The following is a 14,763-nucleotide window of genomic DNA, read 5'->3' as shown; positions in this document are numbered from 1 at the left end:
AACGTATGATGGGATTATGTCAAATTTAAGTTTTTTCATTGCTTCTTAACGTTGATGCAACAAAAGTCAGAAGGAAGCACAGCTAAAATAAGCAAAAGAAAAGAGGATTTTCTGAAAAAATTACCTGATGGATTTTTTGGTTTGAAGAAGAATTTCAAAAAAATTATTTTTTATTTGAAAAATTTTTTAATGAATAACAGCGGAGTTTGTCAAAAAACCATCATCACTACGAGCTTTATGCACTAAATGGAGGACTCTTTATACTGAAAATCATGACGAAGCAATTCTCCTCTTGTTGAATTTCTTGCTTCACGTATTTTTTTATCAACTTATTGTATAATGACTTTATAACTTGAATTATATTTATATTTTAGTCTTCTGGATGTAATGCATCTTTGGAGGAAGTCCTTCCCGAATGTACAAACGAAATTGCAACAGAATTGTTGGAACACTTTCCAAAAAATGTTTTGCTCCTATTTTTATTTATATGAGATTTCACACATTTTTAAAATTATAGGGAATATATCCACTTGCTATGAAGCAAATATGGACATCGTATTTTGACCAACACTTTCGAATGATACCTTCACTTTTGATGAGAGAGTTTATAAGCACTGGAGCTTTATATGAAGATGATTTTGAACCATTTTTCACATGGCTCGTAACATTATCTGGGCTTGTTGTTTCCTTTAGATTTTTGTAATTTTTATTGGAAAACTTTTATTTTGATTTTTTTAGATCAAATATTAGACCATTCAGGCACACGAACACTCTTTTGGCTCTTGAATTCATTTCAGCTCTCATTGTTCATTTGAACGAACTTAATGAAGAGAACAACACAAATAATGCTCTTTTAGAAGCAGAGCAAAAGCCTAAAAAAAAGGTTTATTTAACTCAATTGGAATTAACATATTCAATCTCATATTTTCTTTCGTTTTCTTTCTTTTGAAACCTAATCATATTTCACTCTACAATCTAAAATGCATCGATGAATTCTCAAAAAATTTTTAAAACAAACTATAATCTCTATTTAATCAACAAAACTTTGTTTTTTATTCAATTAGGGAAAGATTAATGCACATCACCAACATTTAATTGATCAGTCAAACCAACTGAAAGAGAAGATACGGTTCATCGAAGAAACAATACAAAAGCAGTTTTTCACGTCTGTTTTCGTACATCGTTATCGAGACTCGATTCCAGCTATCCGAGTGCTGTGCATTACAAAGCTTGGAGAGTGGATTATTTTGAACAGGAAAATGTTTTTGTCGAATCTTCACACAAAATACTTGGGATGGATGCTTAACGATAGAGTATGCATATATATAACAGAGCTAATGATTTGTCGATTATGCACATTATGAAAATGAAATCTAAAACACCAATTTAAATTTTTCTTATGAAATTGCTTTCAAACTAATTCGTTTTATTGTTCAATAACCATCATTTGATATTTTAACTTTCTTCGTCCTTTTCAGGTGCCAGCAGTTCGTGAAGCTTCTGTCTGGACACTTCACACGCTCTTCTCAACACCTTCTCTGTTTGAAGGCCTGCTGCCATTTGCAGAATTCTTCCTGGCGCGTCTGGTGGAAATGACCAACGATGTCAGTGAAGGAGCAGCTGTTGGAGCGATTCTTGTGTGCTGTGATGTGCTGCTGAGGGAGTATGAACAAGAGAAGAAGATAGAAAAGGGAAGAAAAAAGAAGGAAACGGCTGAAGTTGTAGTTGATGATGAAGATGACGATGAAGAGGAGGAAAAGGAAGAGGTTGATGATGAAAGCGAAAGTGAAGAGAACGATGTTGTTGAAGTGGAAGACGATGTAGATGCAAAAGCAGAAGGAAAAAAGAAAGGGAAAGGGAAAGGAAACAAGCAGCAAAAAGCAAAGAAAGCCGGAAAGAAAGAAAAAGGAAAGGAAAAAGAGAAAGAGAAGGAAAAGGAGAAAGTGCAACTGCTGCAAATGAGCGGAGTGCAGAAAAATGCAGTGATGCAACAGCTGATTCATCCGACATCGTTTGCGGCGCGTTGTGCAGCTGTGAAGTTCCTTTATATTTCACTGGCAACAATGCCATCGATGGATGTCTCTCCAGACAGCCGCAGTGCTCAGGCAGGTGTGTGTTGACAATGTGCAATAAGACATGTTGTTGAATGGCTTTTTATTACCGAACTTTGAATTTGATGGAATATCTGTTGAATTTTTTTAAAAAAAAAGTTTTACGTTTTGTTATGAACTGATTCGTTTAAATCATTTTGTTATTTCTGTTCTTTTAATATTGAAATTATTTGTTTTTTTTATCCAATAAATTCTTCATTCAGATCCCGTTTTATCTCGTGAGAGCATCATGTTTATTGTGAAGTTTGTGATGGAAGAAGCAAAACAGCCAGAAGAAAGGAAAAGACTTCTTCATCTTATTGTGCAGGCAGCTGTTGGATCAATGCTGGAGCCTCATTTGATGGTGTGCTTAGGAATGAAAAAGAAAAAGATAAATCCGCATTTTCATTTTGAATATATAAAAGCAAATGAATGAAATTGGAGAACTTTTAGCAATTTGAATTTTTTTGATTCATTTTTTAATAAATTAATTCTATTGATTTCTGAATAATTTACACACATGTCTATTTTTTCCTCTCTATAAATAGAACTGGATTGTCTATCTTGAAATGCTTCTGTCAGCTGAGCCAGGTGAACTGTCGCCTGCAGACAACAAAGAAGAGCCGAAGCAGAAAAAAGCACGAGGAAGAGGAAAGAAAGGTAGCCAATCAAAAAAAGATGAAGAAGAAAGCGAAGAAGATGACGAAGACAACAAAGCCACACAAAAATCAAAAAGAGGCAGAAGCCAAATGACTCAATCTTCATCAGCTTCTTCTTCTTCTTCGGAGTCATTCATTTCCTCAAACGCAGCCCTCAGCACAGAAGAGGCAGAGTATGTGTCGTGTATGCTGATGGAGGCAGTACAGACACTCGTGTTGGCATTCACGTCGCCTTCGCAGGAGAAGGAAAAGCCCAAAAAAAGAGGGAGAGACAAGGCAAAGAAACAAGGAGGAAAGAAAACTAAAGGAGGAGAGGAGGAAAAAGACGATGGAGAAAACGAGGAAGAGAACGAAGAAGAGAACGAAAGTGGAGAGAAAGAAGACGAAGACGGGTCAGACAGCAACGAAGATGATAGCGACGAAGACAGAAAAGAGAGGAAGAAAAACAAGATGGGCTTGAAAGAGATTCTGTCTCATCTGAAAATCAAAAAGCTGACGAGAGAGTCGAAGGCGTTGATTCCCAAGCTGAATCTGATTGAAGTGTGCTGAAAGTGAAGAGAAAGAGAGAAATGCAATAAAAATGAATATAATATTTAACACTTTTCATTCGCTTTTGTGATTTTCATTGTTGGAATATTTGTATTCTTGTGTATTTATCTATTTATATCATTAACAATATTTGCTGATTATTTGTTTGTGAATAATTTTTTTAATAGCAACCGTTTTCATTCAGAGTTTCGTCGATGAGCAATCTCTCGCTTGTCTTATTCCGCCAGCTTCCTTCTCTTTTTGTGCGTTTTGCCACAAACAACAACATTATTCTCTGCTTCATTCTTTTGCTTCCTTCACTCGATTGGAACATCGCCAGCGATGCTGCTTTAGCAAAGGTTTGTACTCCAATTGCCAAGAAAACTTAAAAATCTTTTTTTTTTCTCATTTTTCTGTTATCTTTCTATTCATTTTGTATTGTTTTTTTCTGTGTCAGGCTCTTCCCTCTCTTTTGCAGCACATTCCGTCTCTCATTCTGAAGCACCAGACATCAACAGTGCTGTCTGCATTGTGCTCAACCTTCTCTCTTCTCCTCACTTCTTCTCCTTCGACACACACTCCTGCTGAAATATCCCTCTCTCATCTCTACATGCTCCTCTTCCAGCGCATAGAAAGGCTGATTGAGCAGCTGAAACTCGAAACTCAACAAGACGGAGAGATGGGCGAAGGAAACGAAGGCAGTGAAAGAGCAATTGGAGAAGAGATGGTTGAAGTGACTGAAGAACAGGATGACAGCGACAGTGTTGATAGAATACCGTTGCAATCCACTTTGGGGCAGAGTGGAAGGTTGAAGGAAATCGGAGCTGTTGGAAAGGCTGGTTTGTATCCTTGCTTTTGCTTGTGATTAATTGAAGCTTTTTCGCTCTATGTATTATTTTTTTATCTTTATGTGTTATGTCACATTCTAATGACAATCATGTCATCCAATGCAAATTCACGTAAATTGTTCATATTTCACATTTATATAATTCTGTTCAGCTTTGACACTTTCCACGCTCCATCTGCAGCTGAAGCGTCTGTTCTATCTTCTGCAATATGTCTCTCCTCTTTCTCTCCTCTCGCCTTTCCTGTCTCTTTTGCTCTCCTTCGCTGTGAATGTGGCTGATGGCTCTTTGCCTTCGCACAACGAGGTTATGAAGTATCTGCTGCTGTGTTTGAGAGCAGGCGTCAGCTGGCTGAAGAAGATGGTGGAGGACATGAAGAAAGGAGAGGAGGAGAGAGAGGAAGGAGAGAAGATGATTGAGTCGAGGGAGAAAGAAGTGGAAGATGAAGAGGATAAAAAGAGAAAGGGGAAGAAGAGTGGAAACGAAGAGAAGGAAAAAGGCAAAGGAAAGAAGAAAGCAGATGAGAAAAACAAAGAGAAAGATGCCAAAGAATCAAAAACAGCCAAAAAAGGGAAGAAGAAAAATGGAGCAGAAAACGATGGGCCAATTGAGATCGAAGAAGATCTGGATGCAGACGGTGAGGGTGAACAGGAAGCTGAGCTGCTGCAAACAATCGAAAGAAGACAGAAGAGAAAAAGCCAGGCAAGCTCTTCATCTTCCTCTTCATCTGCTGCTTCTGTTTCATTGGGAACAGCAGAGCTTGATGAAGAGCTGGCAGACTCGATGAGCTCCTCTGCTTCCATCACATCTGCACCGACACTCACATTCTCCTCGTCTTTGACTCTTGTCAATGCCATTTTTGATGTCGGGCTGCGACTTCTGAATAACCACAACGAGATGGTCAGAGAGCGCTCCTTCCAATTCTGTCTGGAGCTGCTTATTCTTCTCAGCCCTTCTGCATCTCGTTCATCTTCTGGCTCATCATCTGCCTCTGCTTCTGCCTCATCGTCTTCTTCAGCTGCCACTCCGCGTGTGTCTTCGTCTGTATTCAGCGAAGAAAGCGCTGCTGGTTCCGAAGCGACAGAAGACGGGCTGGTCATCCGATGCACTTTGACGCAGTTTAAGATGCTTCGAGGATTTCTACTGAACACAATTCCACTTCTGCTCACTCGGCTGCACTTTGTGAAGAAGGAGACGGCTGATCTGATGGAGAGGATTGTGAGAGAGAAGACGAGGGAAAGCGGTGAGAAAGAGGACAAAGAAGAAGAGGAAGACGATGACGAAGAAGATGAGGAGGAAAAGAAGGAAGAAGAGGAAAATGAGGAGGAAGAGGAAGAAGGCAATAAGAAGAATCCATCCGCAACACAGAAGAGCCAGAAGAATAGAAGAAATACGCGAAGCGAAGAGATCGAAGGCGACGAGATAGAAGAAGTGAAAGACAGCGACGATGAAGACGAAGAAGAAAAAGAGGCAGCAGAACTTGATGAAGAAGGAAGTGAACATGTAAAAGCGAATGAGAAGGGTGGAAAAGAAAAGAAAGATGAGGTTAAAATGCCTGTGTTTAAGAGAAAGAAGATTACACAAACGCAAAACGAGAAAGAAGAAAGCAAGAAAAGAAAAGAGAAATCTGCAAAGCCGAAAAGCGGAACCAAAAAGAGAAGAAAGACTGATGAGGAAGAAGGCGAAGGAGAAGGCGACGAAGCAGCAAATGGCGGAAAGGCAGGGCAGAAAAGCAAAAATCTGCCATCCCAACAGGAAATACGGAATAGGCAGCTTTTGTTCTTGTCTTCGCCGGATCTGATTTCTGAAGTGCTTCCTCTTTCTCTCTCTTCGCCATTAGCTTCGACATCATCTTCTTATTCAGCTGCGTCTGCCCCTTCGGCTTCAGTCTTTTCTCCGAAGACACCATCTTTGATATCATCTCTGGCTGACTCGTCTTCGACTGCTTCTTCTGAATCAGCCATTCTGTCTCTTCTCGAGTCCTATCTGTACATCATTAACAACGTTGCTGATGATCCGTTGACTCCTGCAGCTCTTGCTGAAACATCATCCTCTTCATCATCCTCATCCTCTGCCTTCTCTTCCACCGCAATTCTCTCTCTTCCTCTGAAGCATCGCACACTTCTTCTACCGTATCTTATCCAGCTGGCCTCGTCGCCTGCGTATCAAGCGCTTTCCCAGATACGCTCGGCGATCCTTACGCGACTGGAGAGTCTTGTTGAGTATGCGAAGTGGATGATGATTCTGTGGCAGGACGGGAGGGCTGTGCTGTATTTGGTGTGTGTGCTGCTGGTTGGGTGTGGAAATAGAGTGTCAGACAGAGCACTGGAAGTTGTGGATTTGGTGAGGGCGAAAGTGGACGAAGAGAAAGGATGGGAGGAAATGGTGGAGGAAAGGAAGAGATTGAGTGGAGAGGAGAAAGGGAAGAAGAAAGGAAAAAGCATTGACTCCGAAAAGAAAGGAGAAGACATCGAAGAAAAGGAAGAGCTGATTAAGCCAAGTTGGCGGGTGGATGCACAAGTTGTGAAGTACATCACAGCGCTTCTTGTTGTTCCGCCAGACGAGCTCGGTGACGAGGAAAGAAGAGGTCTTTCTGCTTCAGACAATGAAAATGGCATTCTGTCGCCTTCTTCTTCTTCTTCATTCTCTTCGACTTCCTCGTCTAATTCTTCTTCTTCAACTTCCTCTTCTGCAGACTCGACGCCAAGAACCCTTCTTTCTTTGACTTATGCCACTTCTATCATTTCCAAGCTGTGCCGTTCTCGTTCCTTAGCTTCCTCTTCCTCTGCTGCTTCTTCTGCCTCTCTGTCTATTTCTTCTGCTCTTACCTCGCTCGATCTCCACTTCTTGTCTCCGCGTCATGCCGAGCTGACTGAATGCTCAAAGTATCTGATTGAATGGGGAGTGCGTGATATGGCTGATCGCGGCTGCGTCTTTGCATTCTTGATTTCAATCGCCAAACATTTGTCTATCACTGAAAAGTGGTCATTGTGTGCTATCTAACTATTTTATACTTGTCAACATTTTTAATGTAAATATTTATTTTTTTATTTTTTTCTGTCTTTTTATCTTCCTTTTGTTATGTTATTCACTCAGAATGCGCTATCTTGTGAAGAAAAGTGGGTCTCTTACGAAGGAAATGGAAGAAGCGCATCCGTATCGCTTCTACTTTATCACCAGCTACTTTGACACGCTTCGCGGGAAGAAGGAAGTTGAAGTGAGGGACAAGCCAAAGGAAGCAGGGGGAAGTGTTGCCAGCAAAGGAGAAGTTAAAGCTGAGAAAGAAAAGAACGAAGAAAGAAGGAGGAAGAATGCGGAAGGAGAGGAAGAGGAAGTAGAAGAGGAAAGCAAAGATGTTCAGAGAAAAGAAAAAGCAAAGCAGACTGCTGGTAAAACGAAGAAAGAATCAGAAAAAGGAAAAACAGGGAAAAAAGCAGATATTGAGGAAATTGAAGAAGCTAGTGAAGATGAAAGTGAAGAAGTTACAGTGAAGGAGCCACGAAAATCGCTCAGAAGCAAAAAAGTTACTCAAGCAACACCAAACAAAAAGAAAGGCACGCAAAACTCAAAAAATGGAAAAGGAAAGAAATCTAAAGTTGAAATGGACGAGAACGAAAGCTCCGATGATGAAGATGAAGAAGTGGAGGCGATTAACGACGATTCACTTTTCACTGACAATGTTCTGTGATTTGTCATTATTTTGTGAATCTGCCTTGCGTTCATTATGATTTCTCCGTTCTCTTCAATCTTGTTGTGTTCTTAATGTTGCTGAAATGTCTTTATATCTTTTACAACTTAAATATTCTTAACTTTCCGCTGTTTCCATTTGTCACCTCAATCAATCTTCAGTTTATTTCTACTCAAATAATTTTTCTTCTTTCTTTTTTATTTAATTTTTTATTGGAATTGGAAATGAAATAATGTTTTTTTAATATAAATTATTTGCATTCTTGTTCAAAATTACACAACAAATAGGAAAAAATAAAGATGATCATGCTATCATTAATGGCATGCCATCATAAGAAATGGTAATTCTGAAAAAGTGTTGAACTTAATTTTACAAAAATAATTGGATTTTTGCTTTGAGGCCTGTCATCTTGGTAAATACGAAGAAAAAGTTTTCATTCCAATGTTTTTAATCTTTTCATCGAATGCACTCATGGTGATGGGGGTATTTGCTTCATAAAATGGATTCAAAATTACCTTTTGAAAAATTCATTTAGAAATCAAAAATTCTTTTCTATAAAAAATTGAGTATACCTTCATATAAGTCTCGTGAACTTGCTTAAAAAAGCTCTCTGCAAGCGATTCTGTTTGTGCTGTAGGCTCTTCCACATATAGCATAAATCTAGTATGGCCAGGAGTAACATATGCAAAAATTTGCGCTTTTTCAGAAAAATCAACCATTCTGAGGAACGGTGCTGAGTTTTGCCAAACTTGTTCATCAACGCAATCAAGTGCTGCGTGTATTAAAAATTGATCAGAGCGTGATACATCTTCCGTTTCATTAGACTTTATAAACATTGCTTGATATAAAGGAATATCGCTTTTTCCAACAATAACAAAAACGAGCATTTATCACTAATACTTCTGGTGTGCTGAGAAAATGGTATACACATACAAAATAATCATAATCTATTTTAAAAAGCAAAAAAATCACATCAAAAAACAGACTTTAAAAAAATTTTAAAATGGGTCTCAACGCAAAAATCATAATTATTTGAAATGAGTTTCACAAGGCAATACTCATTGAAAAAATAATTTGTGTCTATATCTCAAACAAGAAATAACTTTTAATTGATTCACATCTTCAATAAACAAATTTTTCACGAAAATAATATTCAAATATCCCTAAAGCATTTATTCACTTTTTGTTTGCTTTTCTGAATTATTAATGATTTTTCTGTTCTCTCTCTTTGTTCAAAATGTTATTTGTTTGTTTCGTTGATTCATATTTTTGTAAAAAGTCCTTCCAATGGAACTTTCAAGGGAGTTTAATTTGAAGATGTAACCCAGAGTTATGCATAAATAAAAATCAAATTAATCATTAACAATATTTCGTTTACAGTCGAAATCTCGCATTCTTTAATGCTCGAACAAGAAATTGTTCATCAATATTTATTCTGGTTCGTTCAGAATTGATTTCATTCATATTTCACAATATATCGAACAAAACAGAAACATTAATGCACGTAGTTCATTTTTTGTTATGGAATAAAAAATGAATGAAAATGCCCTTACTTTGTTATTGTAATTCTTGATTACAACTAAAAATTGATGGCGCGTATGTCATTTTCATTTGATGTCATTTTTAAAGTAATCATGCTAAAATTATGTTATTGTCATGTATTATTTTCAATTTATTGCAAATTTATTCTGAAAGAATCAACTGCACTTCCCAGAAGCTTTCGTCTTCTTTCTGAGCTTGAAGTTGGAGAAAAAGATGCTAAAACAGGTGGAGGTGATTTTCATACAACTGTTTCTTTTGGTGTTGATGGAGATGATGTTTGTTTTATTTAATTCATTGTTTTTATTTATTTTTTCATTTTCAAAACTTTCCATAAATATTTTTAGCCACAACTTCATGATTGGGTGGGCTGCATAGTTGGAAATGAAACAACACAATTTGCTGGACGATTCTATAATTTGAAGATATACTGTGGAGAAGATTACCCAAAAGAACCTCCAACTTTTCAATTTGTTGATCGCATCAACATTCCTTGCGTTGATGGATCTGGAAGGGTGTGAATAATAATTTATAAGTAGTATTTTCTGATAAATAAATTTAATATGTTCCAATGATTTTGTAGGTCGTTCGAGATAAATTACCATATTTGAAGAATTGGGTACCTGACAACACTATCAGAGGCACTTTGCGAGCAATTGCAGATATGATGAAGACATGCCCAAGAACATCGCAACCACCGGAAGGAGCAAAGTATTGAATATATTGACTGAATAATTGAAAGCGGCAGAATTTTTTCTCAAAAGTATTTTTGGTGAAGAGATTTTTTGGCAAAACAAATTAATAATAAATCATTCTTGCAATATTTGCATTTTGTTTAAATAAAGTGAACATGAAGGATAGTTTGGAGGATAGTTAGAAAAGTATTTCAATAAAGTTACAGAATGTAATGAGATGATAGCAAAACTCAGGAAGATCAAAGTTTTCTTACTGTATAAAAATGAAAGAAAAGTTTCAAAAAGACAGAGATAAACAGTAAAAATATATGATCTTAAAGTATGTAAAGAGCAGTTATAAAGAGAATCAAAAATAGAATACGAATTGATCCAAAACAATTTGAAAACTAATAAAATAAGAGAAGATATGTAAGAATGATAAGCAAAGATAAAAATGTGGGAAAAGAAATAATTTTCCCAAGAACAGGAAAAAGGAAGAGTATGATGAAGATGAAAGATAAGAAATGCGATCAAAGCATTGTTGTGAACTCGTAGTTTTATTTTCTGCATAAAAGCAAATTGTTATTTCAAATGTTCTGAGTCGCTAAAATTAAAAAAATAATAAAAAATTACTCAGACTTTAAACAGTTCAACATAATCCCAATCTCGTCGCATTTGCATTCACAGAATCCTCCTCTTCGCTATAAACACTTCAGAAACGAAACACACAAGATCCGCTGAAAGTCATTCGTCTGATCCAACGTGACGGGTTAAACGAGCGACTGCCATCGGAAATTGAGTCAAATTGCATTGAGAGAGTAGATGGAGTGTAGTTAGGCACCTCAAAGAAGAGCACTGCCGGACCCATCTGCTTCCTGAAAAGTGGTGTGATGGTGTCGTCCGTGCTGATGCGCAGCAGCATTCCGCGTTCCTCGTCTTTCTCCATTGGATCTGTCATCCACACCACCTCGTGGTCACCTAGAGAGTATTCAGTCATCTCTTTCCTCTTCGACGACTCCTCTGATTGAGACACAAAATTGACCCCGCTGACGCTCGCTGGAACCTTCACCTTCACGCATATCTTCGTGCATGCCACATCCGCCGGAATGTCTGTGATGAGTTTCAGCAGTAGCTCAACTCTGTGTGGATTTATTTCATTGTAGCTCACAACAAGTGACAAAGGAAGAGTAACTTTCTTTGAGATGCGATACTGCATAAGTTGTGTCTCACCAATGGGTAAAGAGCTTATTCGAAGCGACTTATCTTTTTCAAATGCATCGGCATCAACAATTGAATGAAAAGAAGCATCATCTAATATAACTGAATGAGGAAGGGCATGTGCAGCTTGCGTTGTATCTGCCATAAGAATGTGTTGGAGAAAACTCAGCTTTGTAGCTATAACTCCTTTACAATAAGATTTAAGATTGACGCATCCTGTTACCTCTGATGTGATTATTTCTCTTGCCTTTCCAATTGTGACGTGAATAGTTTCTAAAAGATCTAAAAATACATTGTTAACGTTTGATTCATCTGTGATGGATTTTTGAGCTGTTTCACTGCTAGTTGTGTCATCAGCATATAGAAGTGAAGGCGGAAGAAAAGAACGAAGTTTGCTGAGAGCTCCAACAACAGAACTTTTCGAAGATTTATCAGACGAATCAGATTTGACGAAAGGCTTGATATCGTCTGTGCTTGTTGTTTGTGCATGACCAAAATTTAAAACTTCGTCGACTAATTCAAGAATCAGCGAGTAATGTTCTCGAACAGTCAATTCAGATGTTGAACCGCAAAAGTCTGAAATATTGCGTGAAATCGCAGAAAGCAACTCCAAAAGGTAAGTTGGAGATCCATTGAAAATTGTTGCAACAACGAAATATAGATCATTAACAAATAAGCTAACAAAATTGACTCCATCAATGTTGAAAATTGGTCCACATTTCCCCTTTGTCGATTGCATTTCATGCCAATAATCATCAGAAGTAATGTGAGGGATATCTCCACGATAGTCTTTGTAAAATAGTGTATCCCCTTTTACGTTTAATATGTAAAACTGTGAAATCATCAAATTTGGAGTATGATCTCAAAGCCATAATAGGTCATAAGAAAAAATATACCAAATTTCATGTGAAATCGCTCATTTGATCACTTCAACAAAAAATGGAAATAATTCTGACAACATATTGTTTGACAGAAGAGAGAGAAAAATAAAAGTGTATCAATATGGGCATTGATCTAAGAACTAAAAAACTAAAGGATATGAAGGTTATTGGACTTGCACTTTGCACTCGTCCTGCTTCAGAACGAATAGTTGATGAATCTAAAGTTATTATCACAAAAGATGAATATGACCTTTCTTCAATTCCTTTTTTTGAACGGAAAAACTGCAAATCACTTATACAAATGGGTATGGATGAATGTCTTCGTGTTTTCCTATTTTTGTATTTTAAAAATATTTCTTATGTATTTAAAAAAAGCAATTAGAGTCCTTTGCGGAAAAGTTGCACCTGGAGGAATGCGTTCATTAAATTATCCAGATATCCAACATGTGTTTCATGTGGTTGTAAAATCTGATGGTAGAGCAGCATGTACAGTTACAGATGTATCTTATCCGACGCAAAGCGGAATTTCATCTTCGCTAGGACTTCTTCAGAAGGCAGCTACGATTGATCTAACTTCTGAAATAAAGCGACTGCAAAATCCAGCTGAAGCGGACAAGTGTGATCTTAGCAATTTTATTTTGTTACGTTGAAACTTTACAATATGTTGTTGTTTTTTTGTTTTGCATCATTTTTCATGTTTTTCAGAATACTCCGACTTCAAAGGGAAATTGATGCAGTTAAGGCTGTCATGGTTGAAAATATAGATAAAGTTCTTGAACGAGGAGAAAAAATTGATGATTTGGTGGAAAGGTCAGCAGCTCTTAATGATTCGAGTAAACAGTTTTACAAGAGAGCAAAGAAGTTAAATGGATGTTGTTAAAAATAGTGAGGCTTTGTGAAGTTTTAAGTTATTTATCAAAGCGCATTTCACATTGTCATTTCTTTGCAGATACATTTGTTTTCTTCTTTTGAGTGAGTTTATAGTTTTTATTATCTTTTTATCTTTTATTATGTTTTATTTAATTAACATTTTATATGTGGTAATGGAATGTTGCTATTATGAAAATTGTGCCAAACATTGTTCTGGGAAAAAATCAAAGAAATTACTTGAATATTTCAAAGGAAGTGATGAAGTTGTTGTGATAGTAAAAATAGCAAAGAAAGGATATCAAACAAATTATCTCCAAATGAAATCATTGAGAAATACGAATCTGAAAGTGTACTTCCAATTTCAGTGAAAACAATCATAAGACAAGCAGCTTTCTTTCTATTTTCAACTATTCCTCGCAAAAAAATATATTAAACATAAAATGCAACTTTTCAAAAAATCATTTGCTTAACATCCACCAAAATTCTGCGTAAACAATGTAATTTTTCTCTGACTTATTCTTTCTTTTTCTCTCAGCTTTGCATCACTTCCCTTAACGAATGAAATGATAAGATGTAATGTTTAACCCATTGCATATTTGCGGGTCCATTCCCGTGCAGTCGCTTCATATCGTTTTTTATCTGTATTTAGCATATGTGCAACGTCTGGTGCCAGTGGATCATCTGTTGTTTTTCAAAATATATCCAATAATTATTCAATAAATTATAAATGAAAGCAAAAAAATAGTAAAGTTGTTCAATTATTGCAATATCAAACCTGGATTCGGATCGGTCAGCAACGAGCAAATTGAAAGAAGAACTATCGTAAATCAAGCAAGAAAATATTTTTGAATTTATTACTAATATATTCTTTTTTCACTCCAAATAAATATAAACCTTTCGAAATGGTGAGTGCAGGCGACCATTGATCTTTTAATATATCAAGGCAGATAGATCCGGATGAATTAATGTTTGGATGAAATACTTTTGTTATAAATCTGCACTTTGGTGGCTGTAAAAATTATGAAGTTTCGTTTATCGAATTAAAAAATAAATAAATAAATAAATAAACCTTGAATGGATAATCTTCAAATTGTGAAACATTGATATTTAAAAATAGGAAGAATTCAACAACTGCTTCAAATAAGTACAAATAAAACCTGTTGGAAATTGTATGTCAAGAAAGAATATTCCTCCTTGAAATGGACTGTCAGACTAATTTAATCCGTGCATATTTCGTGCAATTTGTCAAAGAAAAGTTCATAAATTACGAAAATTAAAATGCGAATGATCATTAAAAATATGCTTGTCAAAATAAAAGAGCAAACTGGGCCCATGATAGTTGCTGATCAGCATACAATCGCATAAAAAATATCAAATAATGAATATAATTATGCATATAATTCATTAAAATAGAAACTCTGTACCTTGCCAATGGAATAAATCAGTCTCAGAAACTGGACCAGCGCTGCAATTAACCGGAGGGTCCTTCTTTAAATCTAATAATTCCTAAATCATATTTTTGATGTTAAAATTTCAAAAAAGATTATATTTATAAAGAAAAGACCTTCTGAATACGACGCTGTGCCATTAAAAGAAGTGAACAGTGTTTTGGGGATAGATCACAATGATCGTTATACAATACTAAAAATCACAAATTTTTGTGACAATATGTGAATTTATTCAATAGAGAATATGTTTCAAGTTTATTATACACATAAAAGTATTTTATGCGAGTTTTTGAAATTTTACTGATCATAACCATGTTTTGATT

The 14,763-nt window shown here is 36.3% G+C and overlaps 6 protein-coding genes across 6 annotated transcripts; 3 read left to right on the top strand and 3 right to left on the bottom strand.

The window, feature by feature from the left end:
• Positions 1–16: 16 nt before the first annotated feature.
• Positions 17–8,060, top strand: MONOS_9843 (Cohesin subunit SCC3). The gene is made up of 13 exons (XM_067880379.1): positions 17–139; positions 201–313; positions 375–464; positions 518–675; positions 739–883; positions 1,065–1,313; positions 1,479–2,109; positions 2,315–2,454; positions 2,639–3,289; positions 3,466–3,636; positions 3,735–4,116; positions 4,277–7,112; positions 7,219–8,060. Exons 1-13 carry the CDS (start codon positions 55–57, stop codon positions 7,808–7,810), a joined length of 6,243 nt encoding a protein of 2,080 aa, XP_067721522.1. The 5' UTR covers positions 17–54; the 3' UTR covers positions 7,811–8,060.
• On the bottom strand, positions 8,046–8,720 carry MONOS_16845 (Transport protein particle (TRAPP) component Trs20A). Its single transcript, XM_067869713.1, has 2 exons — positions 8,383–8,720; positions 8,046–8,325 (listed from the first exon to the last, which is right to left on the bottom strand). The coding sequence occupies exons 1-2, from the start codon at positions 8,695–8,697 to the stop codon at positions 8,215–8,217; spliced, it is 426 nt and encodes a 141-aa protein (XP_067721521.1). The 5' UTR covers positions 8,698–8,720; the 3' UTR covers positions 8,046–8,214.
• Positions 8,721–9,361: 641 nt separating this feature from the next.
• MONOS_9844 (putative Ubiquitin-conjugating enzyme family protein) lies at positions 9,362–10,172 on the top strand. The gene is made up of 4 exons (XM_067880380.1): positions 9,362–9,406; positions 9,506–9,627; positions 9,697–9,864; positions 9,933–10,172. The coding sequence occupies exons 1-4, from the start codon at positions 9,400–9,402 to the stop codon at positions 10,065–10,067; spliced, it is 432 nt and encodes a 143-aa protein (XP_067721520.1). The 5' UTR covers positions 9,362–9,399; the 3' UTR covers positions 10,068–10,172.
• On the bottom strand, positions 10,162–12,167 carry MONOS_9845 (Adaptor protein complex 4 (AP-4), mu subunitB). The gene has a single exon (XM_067880381.1). The coding sequence runs from the start codon at positions 12,083–12,085 to the stop codon at positions 10,736–10,738; it is 1,350 nt and encodes a 449-aa protein (XP_067721519.1). The 5' UTR covers positions 12,086–12,167; the 3' UTR covers positions 10,162–10,735.
• Positions 12,168–12,250: 83 nt separating this feature from the next.
• Positions 12,251–13,091, top strand: MONOS_9846 (synaptobrevin YKT6). Its single transcript, XM_067880382.1, has 3 exons — positions 12,251–12,427; positions 12,498–12,738; positions 12,828–13,091. The coding sequence occupies exons 1-3, from the start codon at positions 12,280–12,282 to the stop codon at positions 13,000–13,002; spliced, it is 564 nt and encodes a 187-aa protein (XP_067721518.1). The 5' UTR covers positions 12,251–12,279; the 3' UTR covers positions 13,003–13,091.
• Positions 13,092–13,158: 67 nt separating this feature from the next.
• MONOS_9847 (putative Ubiquitin-conjugating enzyme E2) lies at positions 13,159–14,599 on the bottom strand. Its single transcript, XM_067880383.1, has 8 exons — positions 14,557–14,599; positions 14,417–14,498; positions 14,318–14,334; positions 14,150–14,204; positions 14,062–14,075; positions 13,887–14,001; positions 13,768–13,809; positions 13,159–13,673 (listed from the first exon to the last, which is right to left on the bottom strand). Exons 1-8 carry the CDS (start codon positions 14,578–14,580, stop codon positions 13,573–13,575), a joined length of 450 nt encoding a protein of 149 aa, XP_067721517.1. The 5' UTR covers positions 14,581–14,599; the 3' UTR covers positions 13,159–13,572.
• Between the last annotated feature and the right edge of the window lie 164 nt (positions 14,600–14,763).

This window comes from Monocercomonoides exilis, assembly GCF_001643675.1.
Source record: "Monocercomonoides exilis strain PA203 chromosome Unknown scaffold46-794033, whole genome shotgun sequence".
In the NCBI taxonomy this organism is placed as follows: Eukaryota; Preaxostyla; order Oxymonadida; family Polymastigidae; genus Monocercomonoides; species Monocercomonoides exilis.
Note: the sequence above shows the minus strand (reverse complement) of the source record. Positions and strands in the feature narration are given on the sequence as shown.